Genomic DNA, 26,035 nt, shown 5'->3' with positions numbered 1-26,035 from the left:
GTGAGGGCCCTGTGACAGGCAGTGTTACTGAGAGGAACGGGTGAGAGTCCTGTGACAGGCAGTGTTACTGAGAGGAGCGGGTGAAGGCCCTGTGACAGTCAGTGTTACTGATAGGGGCAGGTGAGCGCCCTGTGACAGTCAGTGTTCTTGACAGGAGCGGGTGAGGGCCCTGTGACAGTCAGTTAGTGTTATTGAGAGGAGGTGAGGACCCTGTGACATTCGGTCAGTGTTAGTGGGAGGAGTGAGTGAGGTGAAGATTCTGTTTGAGGAGCAGGCAGACTAGTGGCAGATCCAAGTGGGACTCGGTTCATAAACAAGAATAAAATTTTTCTAGGAGGAAGGTTAATGTTCTATTTTACTAGAGTATGCCTGGGGAGCTCAGGCCCATGACATGCACATCCTGCTATTGCAAAGTTGGGTAAAGTACTCGGGAATTGGGAGGCAGGAGGTTAGAATGTGGTGTTTGTAAAATGCTAGGGGGGAAAGCAATGCCTGGTCCCTATAAAAGATGATGTACTTTTTCTATGCTTAGAAATTCCAAAAGGATGTTTGTGGGCAACAACTTGTGGGTTTGCAGGTACACAGAGAGTACCTGAATTGAAACATTTGTATCAAAAAGGCTGTATAGTTAGCAGGCCAAGCAGCAGTTTTGTTTTGCTACCAAGACAATAGATTTCAATTTAGCCAATCAATTTGAACCAGGCCCTAAGATACCAAAAACCAACTACATTTAAATCTGATGGTTTGGCAACATAGGACCAATCATACAGTAAGAAATATTGATAAGTCATCAAGGGTATAAAAGAAGGGGCAGTTCCCAAAGACAGGAGAACCAACTGCCACCTGCTAGAGTTAACACCTCTCAGCTCTCGAGAGAGAATCACTGGCTCTCACAGTCTTCTCTAAGTCTTAGAGAAAGCACCATTTAAATATCAAAGGTACCAATGGCACAACTAGTTAACATTCCTCTCCGAAGAATCGATGGAGGAGGCGCCCCTGACATAACATTCAATAGAGAAGGCACAGAGTATTCTGGAAGACACATATTCTGGCAATAATTTTGAGAGACTAAATTCTACTTTATTTTATATAAGTGAGACCTGTATTTATTGGAACAGCATTCCATTAGAATCTTGTTTTATTCAGGAATGGTTGTTAGTTAGATTTGTTTATTTGGTTTGTTAATAGTTTAGTTAAATTGTTCACTGTTAAGAGTTAGATAAATAAATAGTTAATTGTTGATTGTAAAGCGAGTGTTCAAATAAAATAAACCACTAGAAGTTACTGAAAGGCAGGTTACACCACTTTTCACACTCCTTTTACAGATTATAGCTCAAGGTGCTCATCTTTGGGCATTTCAGTTTTAGTTCACAGAACGGGGTTGACCTCTGCTTTATAACACTGCGCTAAGTGGAAAATCCTTGATACTCCTGCTGGTCTGGATGATCATGTGAACAGGAGATACCTCTGGCTGAAGCAACTCAAGCTCAGGGTTTTGGATCATGAGTGACAGCTGGGGGCACCTTGCAGCTTAAGGAAATGCAGGCAGGGAGAGAATGGCCAACAGCCAGGTAGATGATGGCAACCAGGCAGTGAGATCATATGATAAAGGAGCAGAATTAGGCCATTCTGCCCATTGAGTCTGCTCCATCATTCGATATGGCTGATATGTTTCTTAACCCCACTCCTGCCTTTTCCCTGTAAACCCTTGATCTCTTTACCAATCAAGAACCTATCTATCTCAGTCTTAAATACACTCAGTAACTTGGCCTCCACATCCCTCTTGGCCATGAGTTTCACAGACTCACCACCCTCTGGCTGAAGAAACTCCTCAACGTAGTCCCTTCACTCTGAGGCTATGCCCTCAAGTAGCAGTCTCTCCTTTTAATGGAAACATCTTCTCCACATCCATTCTAAACAGATCTCTTTGTAAGTTTCAATCAGATCCCCTCTCATCCTTCTGAACTCCAAGTACAGACCCAGAGTCCTCAACTGCTCGTCAAACGACGAGCCCTTCATCCTCAGGATCATTCTTGGAAACCTCCTCTGGACGCCCTCCAATGCCAGCACATCCTTCCTTGGATACAGGGCTCAAAACTGCTCACAATATTCCAAATGCAGTCTGACCAGAGCCCTGTACTGATGAGGCTATATATCTCTGCTCTGGTATTCTAGCCCTCTTGAAATAAATGCTAGCATTGCATTTGGCTTCCTAACTGCCAATGGAATCTACATGTTAATCTTTTGTGCTACAGATTTCCAAAGGCCTTCCCCATTTAGAAAATGGTTTATGCCTCTATTGTTCCTACTAAAGTGCATAATTTCACACTTTCCCACAATGTATTCCATCTGCCATTTCTTTTCTAACTCTCCTACCCAGTTCAAGACCTTCCGCAGCCTCTCTGGTTCCTCAACACTACCTGTCCCCCCCCAACCTATCTTTGTGTCATTCACAAACTTAGCAACAATGCCCTCAATTCCTTCATCCAGTTTGTTAATGTACAACATGATTAGTTGTGGTTCCAACAGTGACCTTTTCAGAACTCTTAGTAGTCACCAGCTGCCATTCTGAAAAAAAACCCTTTATCCCCAAGCTCTGCCTTGTGTCTGCCAACCAATCCTCTATCCATGCCAGCACCTTGCCCCCTGACACTACGAACTCTGATCGTATTTAGTAGTCTCCTGTGCAGCATTTTGTCAAAAGACTTCTGAAAATCCAAATAGATCACATCTGCTGGCTCCCCTTTGTCTAATTTGCTTGCTATCTCCTCAAAGAATTTTAACAGATTTGTCAGGCATGACTACTCCTTGACAAAGCCATGCTGACTACTTTACCATGCACTTCCAAGTTCTCCACAATCTCATCCTTAATAAAGGATTCTAAAACCTTACCAATGACCAAGGACAGGAGGGTGGCACAAAAACTGGAGAAGCCTGGATGTCAAGAGCCATAAAGATTAGGATTAAGAAAAGAGAAGCTTATGACAGATTCTGAGCGTTAAATGTGGCACTGTCTCTGAAGGAGTATAAGAAGCGCAGGAAGGAAACTTAAAAAGGAAATTACAAAAACAAAGAGAATGCATTAAAGAGCACTGGTGTGTAGAATAAAGAAAAACCCAAAGGGGTTTCTTGGAAATATAATGGTTAAGAGAATAACTGGGACAAGAGTAGGACCCATTCGGGACTATAGAGGTAATGTGTGTGTGTATGGACCCAGAAGACATGAGCACAGAATTCAATGAATACTTTGCCTCAGTCTTCACAATGGAAAAGGACGGTGCAGGTATAGACATCAGGATGGAGGACTGTGAAATATCAGAAGACATTAACAAATTGAGAGGAATTACTAGTGTGTTTAGCACCTCAAAACTGCAGAAATCATAGAATCACAGAGTACAGAAGAGACCTGTGGTCCAAACAGCCAAAACTACATTACATCCTCTTTCTCAACATTACCTGTCACCCCCGTCACCCCCACAACACCCACCCCCCAACCTATATTTGTGTCACCCACAAACTTAGCAATAATGCCCTCAGTTCCTCCATCCAGCTTGTTAATGTATAACATGAATGGTGTGGTTTCAACACTGACCCCTACGGAATTCTTACTAGTCACCACCTGCCATTATGAGAAAGATCCCTTTAACCCCACTTTCCAGCACTAGGCCCATAGCCTTTAATATTATGACACTTCAAGTGCTCATGCAAGTACGTTTTAAAGGTTGTGGTTTCCAGTCTCAACTACCCTCGCAGGCAGTGCATTCCAGACCCTCACCACTCTCAGTGAAAGAATCTTTTCTCAAATCACCTCCAAATCTCTTGTTTTTCACTTTAAAATTACACCCCTTGTTATTGACCCTTCAACTAAGGGCATCAGCTGCTTTCTGTCCATCTTGTCCATGCCCCTCATAATTTTATACACCTCAGTCAGGACTCCCTCAACCTCTCTGCTGCAAAGAAAACCGCCTGAGCTTTTCCAGCCTCTCTTCATTGCTAAAATGCTCCTCCCAGGCAACATCCTTGTGAATCTTCCCTACACCCTCTCCAGTGCTATCACATTCTCCCTACAGTGCAGTGAGCAGAATTGCACATGGTACTCCAAGTGTGGCCTAACCAAAGTCTTGAATAGGTTGGATGGTCTGAGCTATGAGGTAAAATTGGAAAAACTGGCATAATGCTCCTTGGTGCAGTGAAGATTGAAAAGGGACCTGATAGTGGTGTATCAAATTATGAGGGATTGGTAACCAATGTGCATGGAGTTAAGGTGAGAAGTAGAAGGGCATTAGGAGTTGAAGAAAATATTTTCACTCAGAGGGAGATGAGAATCTACAACCCACTGCCTGGAAAGGTGCTTGAGTCAGAAACTTTCTGAACATTTAAGCAGTATCTAAATATTCAGCTGAGTTACCATATCCTGCTATGCGCCAAAAGCTAAAAAATGGGATTAGTGCTGTCCTATCTTTGTCACAATGGGACAAATAGTCTCCCTCTGTGCTGTGTAAACTGTTGACCCAGCAAAATTCACGGAATGGTGGTATATTTCCAAGTCAGGATGGTGTGTGGCTTGGAGGGAAACTTGCAGTTAGTGATGTTCCCATGTGTCTGCTGCCCTTGTCCTTCCAGATGGAAGTGTTCTTGGGTTTGGAAGGTGCTGCCTAAGGAGCGTTGGTGAATTTCTGCAGTGCATCCTTTAGATGGCACACACTGTTGCTGCAGAGTGGAGATGGAAGGAGTGAATGAAAGCAAAACACTGTGGATTCTGGGAATCTGAAATATAAACACAGAGAATGCTGGTGAAAATCAGCAGATTTTTTTTCTTTATTCATTCACGGGATGAGGGCATCACTGGCTAGGCAGCATTTATTGCCCATCACTAATTGCTCAGAGGGCAGTTGAGAGTCAACCACATTGCGGTGGGTCTGGAGTCACATGGAGGCCAAACCACGTAAGGATAGAACATAGAACATAGAACATTACAGTGCAGTACCGGCCCTTCGGCCCTCGATGTTGCGCCGACCTGTGAAACCAATCTGAAGCCCATCTAACCTAAACTATTCCATTATCATCCATATGTTTATCCAATGACCATTTAAATGCCCTTAAAGTTGGCGAGTCCATTACTTTTGCAGGCAGGTCATTCCACGCCCTTACTACTCTCTGAGTAAAGAACCTACCTCTGACATCTGTCCTATATCTATCACCCCTCAATTTAAAGCTATGTCCCCTCATGCTAGCCACCACATCCGAGGAAAAAGGCTCCCACTGTCCACCCTCTGATCATCTTGTATGTCTCTATTAAGTCACCTCTTAACCTTCTTCTCTCTAACGAAAACAGCCTCAAGTCCCTCAGCCTATCCTCATAAGACCTCATAAGGATGGCAGTTTCCTTCCCTGAAGGACATTAGTGAACCAGATGGGTTTTTCCGACAATCGACAATGGATTCATGGTCATCATTAGATTCTTAATTCCAGATATCTTTATTGAATTCAAATTCCACCATCTGCTGTGGCGGGATTCAAACCCAGGTCCTCAGAACACTATCTAGTTCTCTGGATTAATAGTCCAGCGATAATACCACTAGGCCATCACCTCCCCATGATCTGGCAGCATCCGCGGAGAGAAAGGAAGAGTTAATATTTCATGTAAAAATTCTTCACTCAAGACATTAACTCTGCTCCTCTCTGCACAGATGGAAGGCGTGAATGTTTGTGGATGTGGTGCCAATCCAGTGGACTGATTTGTCTTGGATGATGCCATGTTTCTTGAGTGTTGTTGGAGCTGTACCCATCCAGGCACCTGGGGAGTATTCCATCACACTCCTGACTTGTGCCTTATAGATGGTGGACAGATGTTGGGGAGTTAGGAGTTGAGTTACTCGCTGGAAGATTCCTAGCCTCTGACCTGTATTTATATGGTTGGTCCACTTCAGTTTTGGGTCAATGGTAACCGTAGGGTGTTGATAGTGAGGATTCAATGATGGCAAGACCTCTGACTGTCAAGCAGCAATGGTCAGCACCATTTACAACTCCTTAGATACTGAAGCATTCCATGTCTAAATTCAACAAGATGTGGAAAATGTCCAAGTTTCCAGATTTTCCAGGGTCACTTTTGATTCTGTAGGTAGTACTGTGCTGTCATTGTACCATGATTTTGTCATGTTTTTGCCTCCAGTATCTACCCCTGGAAGTACATCTAATTCTCTGAATATCTGCACTTTGTACATTATATCATACTCTTCTCTTCATTTGAAACATATCTGGTTGACAGTGAGAAATGGATTTTATGGATTTTGAGATATTTGGAATGCTAACTGCTAACTAATATGAATTACTAATTTCAAATAGGAGTAAGTCACATCACTTGTTCCTATATCAATAGAGAGATGAGAATGACTGTGTAGTTTCTAAAACGTTAGCAAAACAACCAGCAGGACTGAACAAATGACAATTATTACTCTTGTGGCTTAATGCCTTGTGCCAAGTTCTTTTAGTGATACCAAAAGCTTTACAAGAGTATAAAATCTCAACCCAGCCTTATTGAAAAATTTGTACTGTTTTATTTTAAAAATTACCATTTTGAATGTACTACAATGAAAGAAAACTTTTTACCTTCTAAATCAGGATCATCATCTGGGTCTCCAAAAGGATTCAATGCATGAGTATCAAGCTCTCTAAACGGATCATGTCTTGTGTTAAGGGGTTCCTCCTCTTCTTCCAAAATGTTGAGTTTATTGATAAGTTCTGCAAAAGTACAGTTGTATAATTTTATTCCATACTTTTACATATGGTTTTCAATCTTATGGATAAAACTGTGAAATGAGATTAGCTTATTATAAAATCTGCTGCAGTTGCCGAAACACTTAAAACGTAACAAGGTGGGTAGCATGTGACATTGTGTGAGTGAGAGAGAGAGAGCGAGCGAGCACGCACGAGAGAGAATGAAAGCAAGCAAGAGACAGAGATTCTTATTTGCTCACACAGTTCTATGAAAAGTTGCATTACGCAGGTACACAACAAGCAGAGGTGTGGCAAGGAATCCCACTGTAAGAGACAACTGGTAGGTCTAAAATGTGGAACAACAAGACTAATACAGACAAAACTTCTAGGAGCAAATATTTGTATCTTAGTGTTAGGAATGTATTACCTGGTGAAATGAATTGGTAGGATAATGCTACAGAAAATAAATTCACTGCTACAATAAATGAACATTTCAATGCAAATATCGGCACTAATTGTTTTACCTTCAATTACACTTCATGCAACACATTCAATTAAGACCGTGTAGATATTAGGCCAGTAGAATACAATGAGGGTTTATTTGTAGCAATGATCAATATCCTGTACATACCCCAAAATCACAATCACCATGAGCACAACATGAAAACAGAGTCATTTTATTAAATCTTGAAATTACTTGCCTTTAGTCTCTCGACCATTATTTCCAAATGAAAAGCTTTATGTAGTAACATTACTAAGCCTACCTAGAATCATTTTTATGAGTTACTTTTAAAATCAGGACCATTTGATTTTCTACACTGGACCATCATAAAGTACCTCCCCAATTCCTCTCACCACCAGAAAAACCTATTTCCTATTACAGAACTTGATTAAAGATATTTGGTACAATCAGGAACGTAACCAATAAGAGGTTTAATAATCAGCAACACAAGGAAAGAAAGATAGCATGTACTGTGGAGCATCTGCCTCATTGAAGTATAATTACAGCTTTTGTTTTTGTTTATATACTGTAAGCCACAAGTTGTGTTAATAATTCAAAGAGACCTGTCAACATATCTGAGTTAAACTAAGACATCAATGACAATTCCAACAAATTTGTGGGTTCTATACTTTTGCAATTCCAAGTCTCAAACCCTAATCAAAATAAGATTTCCACAGTAGTTCAAAAATATATCTTGTGAGTATTGTTCTTGTGCAGGAATGCCTGAGTGGTAAATGCAGACTGGGGATTGTGCTGAACAAATACAGAAGCAGCAAGCTTGAATTTTATTTCTGTCAGGAAGAATGAATTTCTATCCAACAGGTCAAGGAGTTGAGTATTTTTATTTTCACCACCACTAACATGAAAACAGAGTCATTTTATTAAATCTTGAAATTACTTACCTTTAGTCTCTCGACCATTATTTTCAAATGAAAAGCTTTATGTAGTAACATTACTAAGCCTACCTAGAATCATTTTTATGAGTTACTTTTAAAATCAGGACCATTTGATTTTCTACACTGGACCATCATAAAGTACCTCCCCAATTCCTCTCACCACCAGAAAAACCTATTTCCTATTACAGAACTTGATTAAAGATATTTGGTACAATCAGGAGTGTAACCAATAAGAGGTTTAATAATCAGCAACACAAGGAAACATAGTAAAGAAATCTAACATCTTTGGTCAGGTGAAATTCTGGCATTGTTGTGGCAAATAATGAGCATAGTACACAGTGGATTCTTTCCAGGGATGGTGGTCATATGGAGCAGGATGACCAATAATTAAACCCTGAAAATCCTAGTCCTATAACATAACTCAGAGCAAAGGTCAGTTTTCCGCAACTCCTACATACCCTGGAATCCAGACAATCAACCAAATTCAGCAGGACATGACTGAAAAGATCAACTTTTGAGGACAAAACCTTTACTATCATCTCACATTTACTAAACCTGGAAAGCAAGAATTGTAATAAAAAGGCTTTCTAGGTGCAGGTGGAATAAATTAAGCACAAATGATTGCTTAACAGGCTGGGACAATTTTCCCCTGGAGTATAGGAGGTTGAGAGGGTGACCTTATTGAGGTTTATAAAACCATGAGAGGTGTGGATAAGTTGAATAGCCAAAGTCTTTCCCCGAGAGTGGGGGAGTTCAAAACTAGAGGCCATAGGTTTAAGGGGAGAGGGAAAGATTTAAAAGAGACCAAAGGGGCAACATTTTCGCACAGAGGGCAGTGCGTATTTGGAATGAGCAGACAGAGGAAGTGGTAGAGGCAAGCACAATTACAACATTTAAAAAATATTTGGACGGGTACACAAACAGGAAAGGTTTAGCAGGATATGGGCCAAAAGCAGACAAAAAGGACTAGTTTAGTTTTGGGAAAGTGGCTCTAGAAATAATGGATGCATTGGTGGTCATCTTCCAGGATTCTATAGACTCTGGAACAGTCCCTGCAGATTGGAGAGTGACTAATGTCACTCCAATATTCAAAAAGTGAGGTAGAGAGAAAACAAGGAATTATAGACAAGTAAACCTAACATCGGTAGTGGGGAAAATTCTCAAATCCATTATCAAGGACTTTATAGCGGAGCATTTAGAAAGCAGTGGCAGTATCAGACAGAATCAGCATGGATTTATGAAGGGGAGATCATGCTTGACACATCTGTTGGAATTCTATGAAGATGTAACTAGTAAAGTTGACTAGGGGAAGCCAGCCAATGTGGTATATTTGGACTTTCAGAAAGCTTTCGACAAAGTCCCACATGAGATTATTATGCAAGATTAAAGCACATTGGATTAGGGGAAGTATATTAAGATGGATAGGAAACTGGTTGGCAGAGAGGAAACAAAGCTTAGGAATTAATGGGTCCTTTACAAATTGGCAGGCAGTAACTAGTGGGTTGCCACGGAGATCGGTGTTGGGACCCCAGCTATTCATAATATATATTAATGATTTGGATGAGGGAACAAAATGTATCATCTCAAAGTTTGCAGATTACACCAAGTTGGGTGGGAGGGTCCACTGTGACGAGGATGCAGAGATCCTTCAGCATTATCTCAACAAGTGGGTGAGTGGGCACATCAATGGCAGATGCAGTATAATTTGGATAAACGTGAGGTTATTCACTTTGGAAGCAAAAGCAAGGAGGCAGGTTACTACCTGAAAGGCTGTAAATTGGGAGAGGGGAATGTACAGCGGGACTTGGGTGTCATTGTGCACCAGTCGCTGAAGGTAAGCATGCAGGTGCAGCAGGAGGTAAAGGAGGTAAATGGTACGTTGGCCTTCATTGTGAGAGGTTTCGAGTACAGGAGCAGGGATGTGTTGTTGCAGTTGTACAGGGCCTTGGTGAGACCACACCTAGAATATTGTGTGCAGTTTTGGTCTCCTTTTCTGAAGAAGGATGCTCTTGCTCTCAAGGGAATGCAGTGAAAGTTTACCAGGTTGTTTCTGGGGATGGCGGGTCTAACGTATGAGGAGAGATTGACTAGGTTGGGATTATTTTCACTAGAGTTCAGACGAATGAGGGGGATCTCATACAGACTTATAAAATTCTAACAGGACTGGACAGGGTAGATGCAGGGAGAATGTTCCTGCTGGTGGGTGTGTCCAGAACCAGGGGTCACTGACTGAGGATTCGGGGTAGACCATTTAGGACAGAGATGAGAAGACATTTCCTCATCCAAAGCGTGGTGAGCCTGTGGAGTTCATTATCACAAGTAGTAGTTGATGCCAAAACATTGAATGCATTCAAAAGGCTGCTAGATAAAGCCGTTCCGGACAAATGGGATCAAAGGTTATGGGGAGAAAGCAGGATTAGGTGGATTGAGTCAGACAATCATGATCATGATGGATGGCAGAGCAGGCTCGAAGGGCTGAATGGCCTCCTCCTGCTCCTATCTTCTGTGTTTCTGTTTTTCTATGTAAAACTGGTTGGCATGAACAAGTTCAACCAAAGGGTCTGTTTCTGTGCTCTATGACTGTATCATGAAAGTAGGCCTTTGGGCTTACAAAACCTGAATTTCCAAAATCTATGCTAAATATTCCCTATTTATACCAGTTTAGCAGGTAAAATTGTACAGAAATACTCCATAATCATCAATAGTAATCAAGCAAAACCCCAAAACTGTCTATTTTCATTCAATCTTCACTGTCCACACACCCTCAAAGCTTCAAGAAAAACAAAATTCCACCAAAGTTCAAAATCTGCAGTACTGGTCTAGATATTTATCCATAAATTATGGAAAAGAAAACTGAGAAGGTCGAATTATGCCTGAAAAGTTCACATATCCACTCGTATATGAAGGTGTGATGAAATTTCATGAATGTTATTAAGATTTGAAAACTTGGATTTTAAAGTAGACAGAATCATGCCTAGTTTTAGGTTTGTTTTGTAATTTTATATCGTTTTGTGAAGAAGGGAGGGACATAGTTTTTGAGTTACAAGAGTGGGGAAGGATAGTCTGAGGTTTTGTTTACATGAGTCTAAGTGAGGTCTCCAAACCCCCCGGGTGAATAGTTCAGCGCATTAGACACAAGGGTCAAAGAAATAAAATTGTGTTTGCCTAGAAACAAGGTATCCTATGACACCAAGACTGAACCATTGAAAAGTTCAGGGAGAATGCGCAGGTTCAGTCCTACAACAATGATCTGTTAACTTTAGCAAGACCGAAAGAAAAATCAGAGTTGGGGAAAATGTTCTGAGTGACTGAGGATAAATCATTCAGAATTAGAAAATTGCTGGAAATTTTACATGCTTGCTCTGAAAGTGTTTCAAAGTCAATAAGTAGTAAGCTCCAGGAATCAATGATAGCTGTGCTGACTGAACAAGAAATTTTAAAGTGGAGACAGGTGATCCTTCACTAATATTTGAATATCTGTAAAGACGTTATTGAAGGTAAAAGACTTGAACATTTACTTCTGATATTTTTAACATAATTGTTTTAAATAATTGGTGTATAGTGTAAAATACTTTCTTTCCTTTTGTTGTGTAATAAACTTCGGTGTTCTGTTAAAACTGCACTGGCAGTCTCTTATGAATATATTCAGTAAAATACCATTACAAACAATAAGGACAAAAAGAAACTTAACAAGCCACGTTTCATTTTCAGTGTGACTTGTCCAATATTACCACCAGCTTAGATCATAACCCAAAGGGGGAAAGAAAACCTTTCACTTAAGATCAACTAATTTTGGTTGATCAACTAATTTGAGATAAGAGCAATGGACCTGCTCTTTTCCTGGCAAGAAAGGATATTCGCAGCTTAAATTTCAGTTGTGCCAATTATTTTGTAATCACTGCCGCATTCATTCATTACTTCTCCCTTTATATTGAAAGTCATGCTTAGTCATGTTATAGACTTGCAGCTTCTGGCAGTATTACCAATCAGCTACCTTGCCAGCTGGCCAAAGTTAGTCATTCTCCCGACGTTCCATTTCCCAAGTTTGGAACCAGGCAATGAGATTGGGCAGAGGAGTTAGAAACCTAGAATTTAGGAGCTGGATTTAGTTACTTGGTCCCTCAAGGCTGCTCTGCTATTCAATAAGATCATGGCTGATCTGCTTTTGGTCTCATTGCCCACTTTCCCAGCGCCCTTAACTGCCTTGTCTATCAAAAAACTGCCAAACTCAGCCAAATGAACATATTCAATGACCCAACCTCCACGTTTTGAGGGAAAATGTCTAGATTAATGGCCTTCAGAGGAAAAAAATCTTTCCTCATCTCCATAGCATCTACACAACATTGTCATACTGTTTTACAAACATGAAATGTTCAGTAGTGGAGCTGAGATTCATCAAAGCTTGATCAATGCAAGATCCTCAAAAACAGCAGAGCAAGGAAACTCCCATCCCATCCAAATGCACTAGAAATGAAAGTCTTGAGATGAGCGAGTACAGTGTCCTAACCAACTGGAGAGCTCAAACATCTATATAAGTCAAGTACAATCTTTCAAGTTTTAGTCTGCCCAAGTCAACAATAAATCATCTAACTCAACTAAAAAATACCATAGTTTGCATAGCTTCTGGAACAAGATAGCCTTGGATCACCTATAGTGTATCAGGATAATCTGGTTCCTCAAATTCACTCAAATCTGTCAGTTTTAGGAACTCTGAAATCCAGACAAAGTGAGGGAAATTAGTGAGATTGGCCAACATCATTACCAATATACTTTTATGAAGCTCTGCATCTTCGTTTATTGAGGTCTCCTTTCACACTGAATGGAACATCTGGAGAATGACTAACTTTGGCCAGCTGGCAAGGTAGCTGATTGGTAATACTGCCAGAAGCTGCAAGTCTATAACATGACTAAGCATGAATTTCAATATAAAGGGAGAAGTAATGAATGAATGAGGCAGTGATTACAAAATAACTGGCACAACTGAAATTTAAGCTGCGAATATCCTATCTTGCCAGGAAAAGAGCATAACAAATACAAGTAGGAGAAGGCTACTGAGCCCTTCAGGCCCATTTGCCCATTCAATTAGATCACTGCTGATTTTCCACTTCAACATTTTTCTTTACTATCAGTACATCTCTTGATGCTTTTGACTTATCGAAGTCAATGGATCTCAGACTTGACTATGCTTCTGACTGAGCTTCCACAGACTTTGAGGGCAAAGAATCCCAAAAAGTCACTATACTGAGAAAAGAAATTCCTCATCTCTATCCTAAATGGACTGTCACTTCCTTCGAGACTGCATTTCCTGGTTCAAAAAAGTTTTAGATCTTATTCTGAATGAGTTTGAAAACTGGATAAAAACTGGCCAGATAACTAGCAAGATAACTTTAACTGTTTAGTATAAGTACTGATGGAAAAGTTAAATAAACTAGCACAAAATGTGGCATTTCAAAAACAAAATCATGGAATTCTAAAGTATAAAATAAGGCCATGTGGCTCAGTGTTTGTACTAGCTCTCTGAAAGAAACATTGCTCTTTCTTTCCCCCTAATCCTTGAAGGTGTTAGGAAGGGGAGGTCAAACCCTTCTGATAATTAAAATCGAAACATAAGCCCCCAATCTATTACAGCGGGAGCAGAGGTCCCCTCCTAATAAACCTGAAACACCCAGAGAATCTCACCTCATCTCACCTATTCATTAAAAAGGAGTGGTTAAATGAAAGAAAATTCCTAATATTCACTTTATAAGCAAAAAGTAACAATTTATTTATTTAACCATAACATTGAACAAATTAACAGAACTACTAACAAATCAAACAATTCCCCCTTAACCACCAACTATTCCCTAACTGAACAAAATTTAACTGGTATGTTGTTCTAATAAACACGAATCCCACTTATATAAACCCAAGTAATAAGAAAACTGAATTAAAACTTAGATTCTCAAAGTCCATACAGGAGTCCATATGTCTTCTGGAATGTTCTGCCTTCGCTGCTGTCTCTCCAGTCATAAAAGCCTTTCTTCCACTGATCCTTCTGGCAGGAATGTTTTCTCTGTGAATTATTCTGTGAAGACTTTTAGCTTGAAGTGCCATGGTACCTTTTATGGATAGGTAGTTCTTTCTCAGAGAGTTTAGAGGTTTCTGCAAGAGCTAGATGTTTATTCCTCGGATGGTGGTTTGTTCTCACCCAACTTTCAAAAACTCTCTTCTTATATACCTTGACTGACATATCAATTTTCTTACAATAGCATTGGTTCAAGATTGTCAAAGCCATCAGATTAAAATTCAATTGGCTTTCAATCTCTAAGTACTGGGTTTAAATGAATTGGTTGATCTTCAAGCTAGTTGCCAAAATATCAAAACCAAGCCTAAGGTTTCCAATCACACAACCAATTGATGTATGTTTCAATTTCAGAACTGTCTGTACCTATTCAGCCACTTACAGACAGCTTCATTTAAATCCCCAAGCTTAGAAAAGCACATCAGCTCTTAAAGGGACTACACACTCTTCCCCTCTATCATTTTTATAAACAAGGGGTAGCACAGTGGCTCAGTGGTTAGCACTGCTGCCTCACAGCGCAGGGACCCGGGTTCAATTCCACCCTTGGGCAACTGTCTGTGTGGAGTTTGCACATTCTCCCCGTGTCTGTGTGGGTTTCCTCCGGGTGCTCCAGTTTCCTCCCACTGTCCAAAGATGTGCAAGTTAGATGGATTGGCCATGCTAAATTGCCCCATAATGTTCAGGGATGTGTACATTAGGTGGGTTATAGGGGGATGGGTCTGGGTGGGATGCTCTGAGGGGCGGTGTGGACTTGTTGGGCCAAAGGGCCTGTTTCCACACTGTAGGGATTCTATGGAATTCTGTGGAAAATTCTAACTGGCTGCCTTCCAATTCACAAGTACACTATACAACTTCGCAACAAAGATTTCTATTTCTAAAATATTTATCCGCTTCCCTTTAAATACGTTTTGTCTCTTTGGATCAGGAAATCCTTGTCTCAATGACACCACATAAAAAATCTCCTTGCCATCTCTGATCTTTAGGTAGTGAGCTTAAAATTATGCCCCATAGTCTGGGCAAACTTATTTTCCCTCTATTATCGTGTCAAAACCCTTCATACTTTTGAGCAATTCCACCAAATGTTCTCTTAACCATCCATTCCATTATAAGAGTGTATGTTTCTTTTGCTAAGTCTCTCCATATAATGAAAACTTCCTAGCCTAGTTTCTGCACACCCCCAACCTTTCAGGGACCCCATTCCCATTTGTATGAAATTCTTTAGCTTGTTTTTAAATACTCCAAATACTGATGCCAGAGGGGTCTTTGACTATCTTGATATAATTAAAACTGCTAACGGTTGTATTTTAGCACTACCACGTTGAAAATAGATGTGTTTGAAAGCATTAAATTTGAAAATTACATTTTCATATTTAAGAATTCGTTGAATCACAATTAACTTTGAAAACACTGACGTTCCTGATGATACTTGAATACAGATGCTTTTCCAATGTTACTGAAAATTGAACGGAGTTTCAGTTGATGACATATTCTGGTAAAGCTCACCCACACTGACTGTAGACCCACAGCAATATAGAAGGAGCTGGTTGAAACTGCTGCTCAATCAGAAACTAACATGTAGGAGAGTCCATATTTAACTGGTTCACAAATGTCCATTTGGATTGGAAACCTGTCATCCTTACCTAGTCTGGCCTATATTTAACTCTAGGCACATAGTTATGTGGTTGACTGTTACCTAAATTCCCAGAGGGCACTTATGGGTAATAAATGCTCGCCTGGCCAGTGACACCCACATCCCATGAATGAATAAAGGAAGCAAGCACTTGATTATGGGGTGAACCAGTGAAGGGCTGAGTTTGCGAAGGGGAATGCTGTACCTTAATGACCTCCTTAATGTAAAATTGCTTCAAGTTCTACAGATTGACTGTTCCTTGTTTTAACAAGTTACCACACGAGTTTCAAACCAAATTGCATCAATGATTTATTTACCTCGGTCTGGTTAATGAGCACACGCAATTAAGTGTCAATAAAACACATGACCCAGTGGAATGATTAATTAAAATTACTACTCATCAGAATTCCAAATCTCAGATGCATTCTTTTGGGAACTGGGAAGGTCAGGCACTTTCTCTTCCAGCCAACACTCTCGCACCTTCTAGCAGTTGCTTTCAGAACAGCAACTAACAGCTGAGAGCAACTGGGTTTATTGATGCAAGCTGAAGTGATGGAAGAGCAAGAGGAGAACAAAAAAATAGAATCCTATGTTCAACGACAGGAAAATATGACGTTAGGTGGCTTAAGGAACGCCTGTGAGTTTAGGTCTCTTGAAAATAAGGGCATAGCACACATTAAGACAAGTCACACACTTGGGAGGCACCAAAAGGTAATGTGTGCACTTGCCTACAAAGAGAAAGCAATTCACTTCAGGAATTAAAAATCTGGCACAAATAGAAGAATTCCGCAGTACTTATAGGGAAGATCACATACTGTAGTGACTGTAACAAGGTCAGCCAGGTGGACCTCATAGAATACAGGTTCCCTGATTGGGACTGTTAATCTGGTCCAATCAGGGAGCCCTGGCTGACAGATAAGAACAGGAGTGTCAGAGGTTCTGCTCACTCTGAGAGTGGGCTCTGAGGAAGCCAAATCAGTGTCGAGGGCTCTCCGTGTGTAAATAAAGGATGACCTGGTGATGGGATATTGGCTTCTGTGGGCTTATTTCACACAAAATACCTGAAAAGGTCCAAGTGATAGGTGTTTCTCTGATCATTCCCAATTGGATATACCTAATGACACATAGGGTATAACAATGAAAAACAGGTTCTTTAATAAACTGTACTTTTTGACTATGACATTAAGATGTAATTCAACTCAACAGCTCATACTAATATAGAATAAAATCCCACATGCAGCACCCTTGATCACGAGCATGTAGAGGAAAATGTACATTATACAGATACTGCTGCACACAGCAAATTGAAAAGCACATGCTCAAAATTACAAAATAGCATATCAGCAGATGCAAGAAAATAATAAGCAAAAGCAGGACAGATGAAGTGACAGAACATTACAGCTCACCAACTATAGTATAGAGAGTATACAGTAGAGAGAGAAAAGAAGAAAGCTTGTAGACCTTCAGAAGAACTGGTTGATTTAGCTGCAGGCTTATTTGCTTGTTTTAGGCAGTCATCTTGTTCTTCATCTAAGCTGCTCAGAGCATTCAACTGGTTTACTATCTCTGTGAACAGAAGCCAGTTGAAAATAATAAGGAGGTCAGAAATTTCTGCAACAAGCAACAGAGGCAAACAACTCCCTAGAGATATTTCTTATCTGATTCATGTTATTCCTTATTTGCAATTCTCATAGGAATTTGATCTTTCTCAAATTGTGCAGCTGCATAAAAAATGAACCAAACAGATTACTTTGTTCAAAATCCTTTTGCTTGCTAACTTCCAAGTATTTAAAATACAAATGCCAGAGTTGTCTTCTACTTTTATGTTATAATTAAAGCTGCTACAGTTGTGTTTTAGCACTGCCACATTGAATTTGAGAATCACACTTCTGCAAAAGCTCCATACAATTTTAATATTTGAGGGTATTAAAATTGGGATTTGCTTTCAATCCTAAAGACTGAATAAAATACAATGCTACGTTGAGACTGGCACTTCTGATGATACTGTTACGCAGAAGAAAGTGAGTTTTAACAAAATCAATACATAAACTATAACCCTAAAAAGGGGCTCACTGTTGTGATGTGAAGAACACATGCACAAGCTTCAACTGAGCCACTGGCCTCAGTTTCCCAGTGTTGAGAGCAACAAATCAAAGACTCAAGTGGGGTAAGATTTTAAAATAAAGATGTCACTTTGGAGAGCTCCTGAATGCCTTTTAGCAGCGAGTTTCAGAACTGCATGACAGAGGTCTAGAAGCATGTCATTCTTTTGTTGCATTCTTTAAAAGAAAATGGCAGCTTTCTCTTGAACAATAAATGAAACAGATTTGTCAGACTCAGTACTCCTCCTTCAAAATAAATTCCTCTCTACACCAAGGACAGTTGTCAAAAGCCCCAAGTTCCTTAATACTTGGCAGCATTGCCAAAGAGAATCAAGCCTTTCCATAGTTTTATTTGAGATAACTTGCAAACTGAAATCAAAAGCTGCCTTTTTGTTTAATTTTATTTGTGTGGGTGTCACTGGTGAGGGCAGCAGTTTTTGTCCAGCCTTATCTACTCTCAAGAAGATGAGTTTGTGCCAAAATCAATAACCACTGAAGTCCATATGGTACAGACACTTTGATTGTGCCATTAGGGAGTTCCTGGATTTTAATTCAGCAACGAGTTATTTTCATTCATTCACAGGATGTGGGCATCACTAGAAGGTCGGCATTTATCATCCATCCTTAACTGCCCTTGTGAAGGTGGCATTAGACTGCCTTCTTGAACAATTTGCAATACTTGGGGTGCGGTGACACAGACAGCACAGTAAGGGAGGGAATTCCACGTTACCGATCCAACAAGCATGAAACCGTTCCAAATCAGGCTGGTGTGAGATTGAGGGGGGGGATCTTGCAGATGGTGGTGTTCGCACTGGATGTGCAGCCCTTGTCCTTCATTGTTGTAGTGGTTTCAGATCTGGAAGGTGCTGTTGAAGGAACCATGATAAGTTGCTGTGGTGCATCTCCAGCGAAGTGAGTGAACACTGCGGATGGTGGATAGGGTGCCAATCAAGTAGATTGGTTTGTGCTGGAGGGGTCAAACACATGTTGATGGAGCTGCACACATTCAACCAGTGAAGAGTATTCCATCATACCTTGACTCATGCCTTGTAGATGGTGGACAGGCAGCAGGGAGTCAGGTGGTGAGCTGGTAGCTGCAGAATTCCTATTTTCTGATCTACTCTTGTACGTACAGTATTTATATTGCTGGTCAAATTATCATTCTAACCAACAATACGGAAGCACTGACCTAGTGGTATTATCGATGGATTGTTAATCCACACACCATCATAACATTCTGGGGACCCGCGTTCGAATCCCACCACGGCAGATGGTGGAATTTGAATTCAATAAAAACATCTGGAATTAAGAACCTAATGAAGATAATGAATCCATTGTCAATTGTTGGAAAAATCTACCTGGTTCACTAATGTCCTTTAGGGAAGGAAACTGCCATCCTTACCTGGTCTGGCCTACATGTGACTCCAGACCCACAGCAATGTGGTTGACTCTGAACTGTCTTTTAGGCAATCAGGGATGGACAATAAATGTTGCCTAGTCAACAACGTCCTCATCCCATTAATGGATAAAGGAATAACTCCTAGAATGTTGATGGTGAAGGATTTAATGATGGGAATGCCATTGAATGTCAAGGGAAGATGAGTACATTCTCTCTCGATGGAGATAGCCATTGCCTGGCACCAACATTCCCTCTAAAGTGCATGCTCCATGGGTCAGCGCATGTGTTTGATGTGCTGCCACCAATTGCACCATTGACTTCAATTCTGGAAGTCAGTGCCACCTCAGAGATCCACACAAAAAAAAACAGAAAAAAAATCAGCATGAATGCTGCCTGTTATTTGTGTGGCATGTTATCAGCCCAACCTCAAATGTTGCTCAAGCTTTGCAGTATGCAGGTACAGGCTGCTCTATCTACTCATCTTGTTGTCATATGTGTGGCATCCCTTAATATTGTTCCAAAAATGTCATTCCAATGCAACATATTTGTTACCCTGTTCTTATTTGGTGAACAAACACATTTATCAGTGTCACCCTTCTTCAGATGTATCACATTCCTGGTTTTAAAATCATCAGCTTATCTCACGCATTTGACTAATTGTTGCCATTTAATTTCAAAGTTCTTCCAGCCTTCATTGATTTCCATTTGCAGCATTTAAGTGATGTCACTATAAAAGGTTGAGTAAAGAAGTATAAAAGCATGTTAGCAGCTGTGTTTTGACTTTATACAAATCATCAACCCTTTGAAAACATTTGCAAACAAGCCACATTTTCTATTCCTCACTATATCAAGCACAATATAGCGTCAGGAAGGCCTGCATCGCTGCACTGAAGTCAGACTCTGAAAGGTGGTCGAGCTTCCCAATAGACCTTCTACTTCCCTTGGATGCTTTTGAGGTGCCTTATCTGCAGGATGTAGCTCACAACACAAAGAGGCTGATATTAAGAATTGAATGAATATCACAATCCAGGTCCTTAACTGCTAGCAGAATAGAAATGCTTTCTTCTCTTCAGATTCAAACCCAGTTCCCCGAACTAACCCATAATGCTATCTAATCAATGTGCAGTGAATTTATACATCTGGTTCGCACATTCATCATGATTTCATAGCCTTTCATAGAGATGGTCAGCTGAAATCACAACATCCTTTGGAGTAGAGTGGTCAATTTGACATTTGCAATGGTGAACCAACTGTCACCCTGTCTGTTTATATCTTTCCTTTGGCAATTCAGTTATTGGTTAGCTTTCAGATGAAGGGTTTATCCATTCTGTAAACATACAGCCAAGACAAAAACGAAAAATACCACATCTACAGGTTAACAGAATTGGGAAAACAGATTTCTATAAGCAATTTTCACAACTGGGCTTTCTTCACAGCCCAATAATGTTTTCTTTTCAGAAACCTGGCAGAACTAAATCCCTCAATGATGGACAAAAAGCTCAGCTTCTTTTTGAGACCAGGGTGCCAAACACCACTGAAATTTCTGGAAATATTATGCCACAAAAGGTCACAATGTGCAAAACGTAGTCTCATAATGCTTTATAATTAAAACCATTGCTACCTGCTGCAAAAATATACCATGGATACGATTAAACACAAAGAATAAAAGAAGGCCTGGTCTATTACATCTGTTCCATCCTCCAAAAATACATAACATATTCTATTATCTATCCAACTCATTCAATCTCCCAAGGAAACAGGTTACAAAATTACAAAGTGTAAATCAAGCAGAATATTCAGCTAATTTTCCAATGGCTTGCACCATTATATATAGCACCATTAACATTGGAAAAACATCTTAACCACTGTCTCATTCAACTGTGAGTAGTTGCCTTTCTCAGTGTGACATTTTAAGATCTCTGCAGCCTTGTTTCTCAATTCCGTTCCTAGCCACGCAGCCACTGATGGGAAGAAACAGCCTTCAGGTCTTGTAATCCATTGTGCTGCACACAACACCACCAGACAGCAATGTCACAGCATCCTGAGCTCCCAGTTCACTTGACTGCCGTTGTCTCACAATGATTAGATAAAATAATAGCCCAAAAGGCAATTGCAAAGAGATAAGGAACTTTGAACTGCTCAATTGTGATTTTGTGGATACACCACTGATAATTGAAATATCCCAATTTACCACTTTCCTTGATATTGCCTTAACTCAACCACTGGAGAAGTTTACTGTTAAATATAGACTCAAATAGTTAGAAAACTAACTCTCCTCATCTGCCTCGCCATATTTACCCTACCAAGCCCCCTAAAAATCTCATATGCTTCAATAAGGTCTCCACTCGTACTCATTGGAGTTTAGGAGATTAAGTCTAGCCTACTCAACCTCACCTCATAAAAAAGTCCCTCCATAGCCAGAAACAACCTCGTGAATGTTCTCTGGACTGCCTTCAATGTCAGTATATCTTCCCTTGGATAAGGGGCCCAAAATTGTTCACGGTATTCCAGCTGTGGTCTGGCTGGAGCCTTCTATAGTCTTAGAAGAACTTTCCTATTGTTTGAAAAAAAAAGCCAACATTTTATTTGCCTTCCATAGTGCCCACTGAACTTGGATTTTAGCCTCTTATGATTCATTTACACAGACCTCAAATCCCTCTGTGCTCCAGCTTTCAGTGGTCTCTCTCCATTTAAATAATAATATTTATCTTACCTAAGTGCATTGCCTCACATTTCCCTACAATATAATCCAAGCTTTTGCTCAGTCACTTAACCATTTTGGCACCTGTTGTGCAAACCAGAGTGGTCAAGGAAAGTATTAAGACTACAAAAATTGAAATTAATTGGAAGATGCTTACATTTCTTTGAAAGGGAATGAAAAACAGAAAAAAAAAATTGGTGGTATTTGTCTTTTAAAATCCATAATTTGAGAGGTGTTGTTATTCGAAACAACCAAAAATACAGCTGATGACATATCTGGCTCTTATACAGATAGTCGAGTTCCCAGCTACACCAAAAGTATCCTTTGGCCATGTGGATTGGCTAGGGAACTATTCTCAAGTCTGATCTAATTGTGCCTTGCACTCAGGTGAGTGGTTCCTGACCTCCCACTGAGCATTGTAGTATTGTTAGGATAAGAAGCACACTGGCAATTCCATCATGAATTTTTATTATGGAATCGCATATCATGTAATTCCCTCATTCCTATTAGCTTCAATACAAATTGGACACAAAGATGGCTCACTATGTAAGTTAGTCCACATGTCCTAAGACTGAGCCTTCTAGAGCAGTGAGATTCTTAAGCTCATGGCCTGTTTGTGCCCAGTCAACTCACATCATTGAGGCCATCTGATGGGGCATAATTAACCTCAGCGTTTTCAACAAAGGAATAAAATTCAGTCAAGATCCTCACAGCTGTTGGAAGCTCTAATTTCTCACTGTCAATCCATCTCACCACCCCTACCCTCACCTTTCTCCAGTCAAATAAGCCAACTATACTCTCAGACTCAGTGACAAATGAAATTACTTTAAATAAGATATGGGTATTAACGCTCTGAGAGTTATATCTTCAAACAAATCAGAAGAAGAGAAGCAAATTGGCAGAATAGAAGTTAAAGTCACTTCAATTTTACTATAAAAAACATAATTGTGGGAACTATTTTAAGCATCTACAGTCAATATTTTAATATTCAAATGTTTGAGCAGCAACATTTTAGACATTTCTTTCATTGGGTATTTATCAAATCCTTTCAAGAAGGACAAGAAAAATAGATTCACATACATTTTCATAACTTGAGAATAATGTTAAGAATCAAAAGAGCTGTTCATCAAATCTAAACCAAAAAAAAAATCACTAAAATAGTTTTGGTTTAATTTTTGTTTTATAATTTTAATCCTAAATGAGGAATGTTTTCCGTTCATTGCTTCCTCACAATTTGGCCATTCAAATCTGACACATCATCAGAAATTCCCCACAGATGACATAATCCTTTAGGGCAAAGTAACATATTGAATGAGTTATTCATAAATTGGCCCGGCAAATGATTTATGAAATTAAAATAATTACTAGTTATCACAAAGCTGTTATGTAAATCAAACATTAAAAAGAAAGAAAATAATCTCAAGAAGAATTTTGCTTCCCACTGCTGCAACAAACTATTTTAAGGGAAGGTAGAGCTAACGTTAGTTTGACTAGCAGACAAAATTTAGCAGTGTAAGTTCACTTAAATGTTTGCTTTCTACTCATTAATCTATCTTGACACAAAATGATTTGCAGAGAATCAGATAGTAACCAGGAGTTAGTCAAAATGGAAACATCCAATTAGCGTTGAAAGATCAATTTTTAAACTGGTTTCCTTTTTAACACAAGTTATTCTATGCAATTTTAAAACACACATAAATATGGCAAGACTCCATTTAAATTTCTATTGATTATTACACTCTATAGGAGAAATGCAAAATTACACAGGTGAGTGTAATTTTTATAGAAATACCTTGTAGATAATTATAGTACATTACTAAAACATTGAGATTTTAATGCAATTCATTCACATTCAATGATCCATTAAAAAACCCAACAAATTGCTTTGCTTCGTTTGGCATATTCTACAATCAAAATAAAGCTTATAATGACATATTACATACAATGAAGTACCAAGAAAATGCGACCCACAGGATGTTCATCAGCATTGTTGCAACTAAACTTAAAGATGTTATAAAGAATTACGTTGCAGCTGTAACTACAGACTAAGCAATATAAACCTGATGAACACTTCATTGCTTGAAATTGTTTGTTGTTAGGCTAGGAAGCCTATTTGGACAATTTGGCAAAGCTGTTTCTTAAATGAATGAACTTATCATAGCAGAGAAATCCCTTCTAAACTGTTATCACTTAAGAAATCAAGATGCACCACTTCAAATTAATCTTAAAGAATCACTGAATTAATGCTAAGATCACATTGTCCTGCAGTTAAAAAATGGTCAAGTTACAACGTGGTAAACAATTCACAAATTCAAAGCAAAGTGAAGGCTGTGGTTTCAATCTAAAGTCATACAAAGCAAGTGAAATGCAGTTCAAGTTCAATTCAAGTTAGCAACATGAAGTTGATGCACTGTACTTTATTGCCACTACAGTATCAATTTTGAAAATAATAAAATCAGTCATTAATTAAACATGTGCATGACAATTTCAACTTAAATTATGACACTCAGCAGCTGATCTTTTTTGAAAAAGTGTAAAATTGACAAATATTGATCATGAGACTCAAGATGGTTAAATACTTCGTACTTTGTTACTAAATTTCAACCAACAACTCTGGTTTGCATAATCTTGCCATGTAATTCAACTCTTGGAGTTCAAGCATTATTCTAGTAAATTTCACTTCCCCAAAGCCAATTAATCCTTTGTATGATGCAATGACCAGGAGTGTACATAGCAATCCAGCTGTGGTCTAACCAGGGCTTTGTACAACTGCAGCTTGACTTCTAATTCTGAGTGCTTTAGACATTCAGAAGGCCAAAATTCCATTAGCCTCTTTGACAATCTTCTCTACCTATCAAAAAACTTTTTATGATCTGCGTTCATGGACTCTTAAGTCATTTGCCGATCATATGGTTCAATAATTTCCTAATATACCAATCAGGAATCCAAACTGAATAATAGGATAAGATCGGTTGGATAAGTTAACTACATGTTTAATGAAAATAAATCAGTTATGGTAAATTGTTTATACCAAAGGACAAACATACCCAACATTAGCCACAGAAACACAGACAAGCTACATTACTCCTTTTATCAAAAAAAATTATCATTTTTATTCTGACCAAGCAGAACACAAACAATTAATTATTCATTACTACGTCTTACAGAATTCTCAGAGGAAAAAAAGCATGAAAACTGCAAACATGGAATGGTACAGCAACACAAAATCCGAAGCGTGATTTCTGTGCACCAGTGAACATCTTTCTCTCCAAACATGTTAAAATTGACAGAGATAAGAGAATCAAATATCCTAGACAAACATTCAAATACTACTGCCATAAAAAAAAGTTCAGTTTTTTTTATTTTAATTAATGTTGAACAGTTTTTACTGCACAGTTTGGAGTGAATGGTGACGCCAAGAACATGAACACCTCATAGTGAATTGTTTTTACAGCCATAAACAACCTTAAAGTATGTCTTTCTGAATTTGGCAGTAAATATGTCAAACCTGTAATTTTTGCTGACTTCTCCTCTTGATTCACTCGGTTTTCATCATCTTCCTCATTTTCTTCCTCAAAGTCATCCAAGTTTCCAATATCAGCTTGTTTCATACTCATCAGACTAGCCAGACTTTGCATATCCTCATCCCTGTTCATCAGAAACATAACTAGTCAAAAACTTCATGCACATAATTCAGAAAGCTTGTTGACTAATCAAGTTTTATTTTTTTAAAAGCAAAACATCAGGTAAGGAGTCGAGACTATTGCTGAGGATCCCAAATATCTTAGAGAATTTGCCCAGTGAATCATTGGAATGTGCAGGCCATGCACTTCCCAAGTTTGATGACTGAGATAAGTTAAATAACAGAGATCAATTGGGACGCGAGAATGGGAAGAGCAGTCAGTGTCCACTCATTAAGAAGGTGAAAAACAAAAAAGGGTTTCTTATTCCCAATTGTTATTTAATAATGACCGATGTGACCCGCAAGCCAAAACAGGTCTGATGGTGAACTGGCCACTCTCGGGTG

The 26,035-nt window shown here is 39.3% G+C and overlaps 1 protein-coding gene across 1 annotated transcript in view; it reads right to left on the bottom strand.

Annotated features, from left to right (window-relative positions):
• LOC109913474 (EH domain-binding protein 1-like) overlaps positions 1 to 26,035 on the bottom strand; it is a 140,895-nt gene that overhangs the window by 16,372 nt on the left and 98,488 nt on the right. The window contains exons 7-8 of the mRNA XM_048601169.1: positions 25,517 to 25,656; positions 6,610 to 6,741 (exon numbers count right to left, since the gene is read on the bottom strand). Coding sequence (XP_048457126.1) covers positions 6,610 to 6,741; positions 25,517 to 25,656 — 272 coding nt within the window. The remainder of the gene's footprint in view (positions 1 to 6,609; positions 6,742 to 25,516; positions 25,657 to 26,035) is intronic.

The sequence above is a fragment of the Rhincodon typus genome, chromosome 9, assembly GCF_021869965.1.
Source record: "Rhincodon typus isolate 14 chromosome 9, sRhiTyp1.1, whole genome shotgun sequence".
NCBI classification, from domain to species: domain Eukaryota; kingdom Metazoa; phylum Chordata; class Chondrichthyes; order Orectolobiformes; family Rhincodontidae; genus Rhincodon; species Rhincodon typus.
This window is presented reverse-complemented; position numbering and strand designations above follow the sequence as displayed.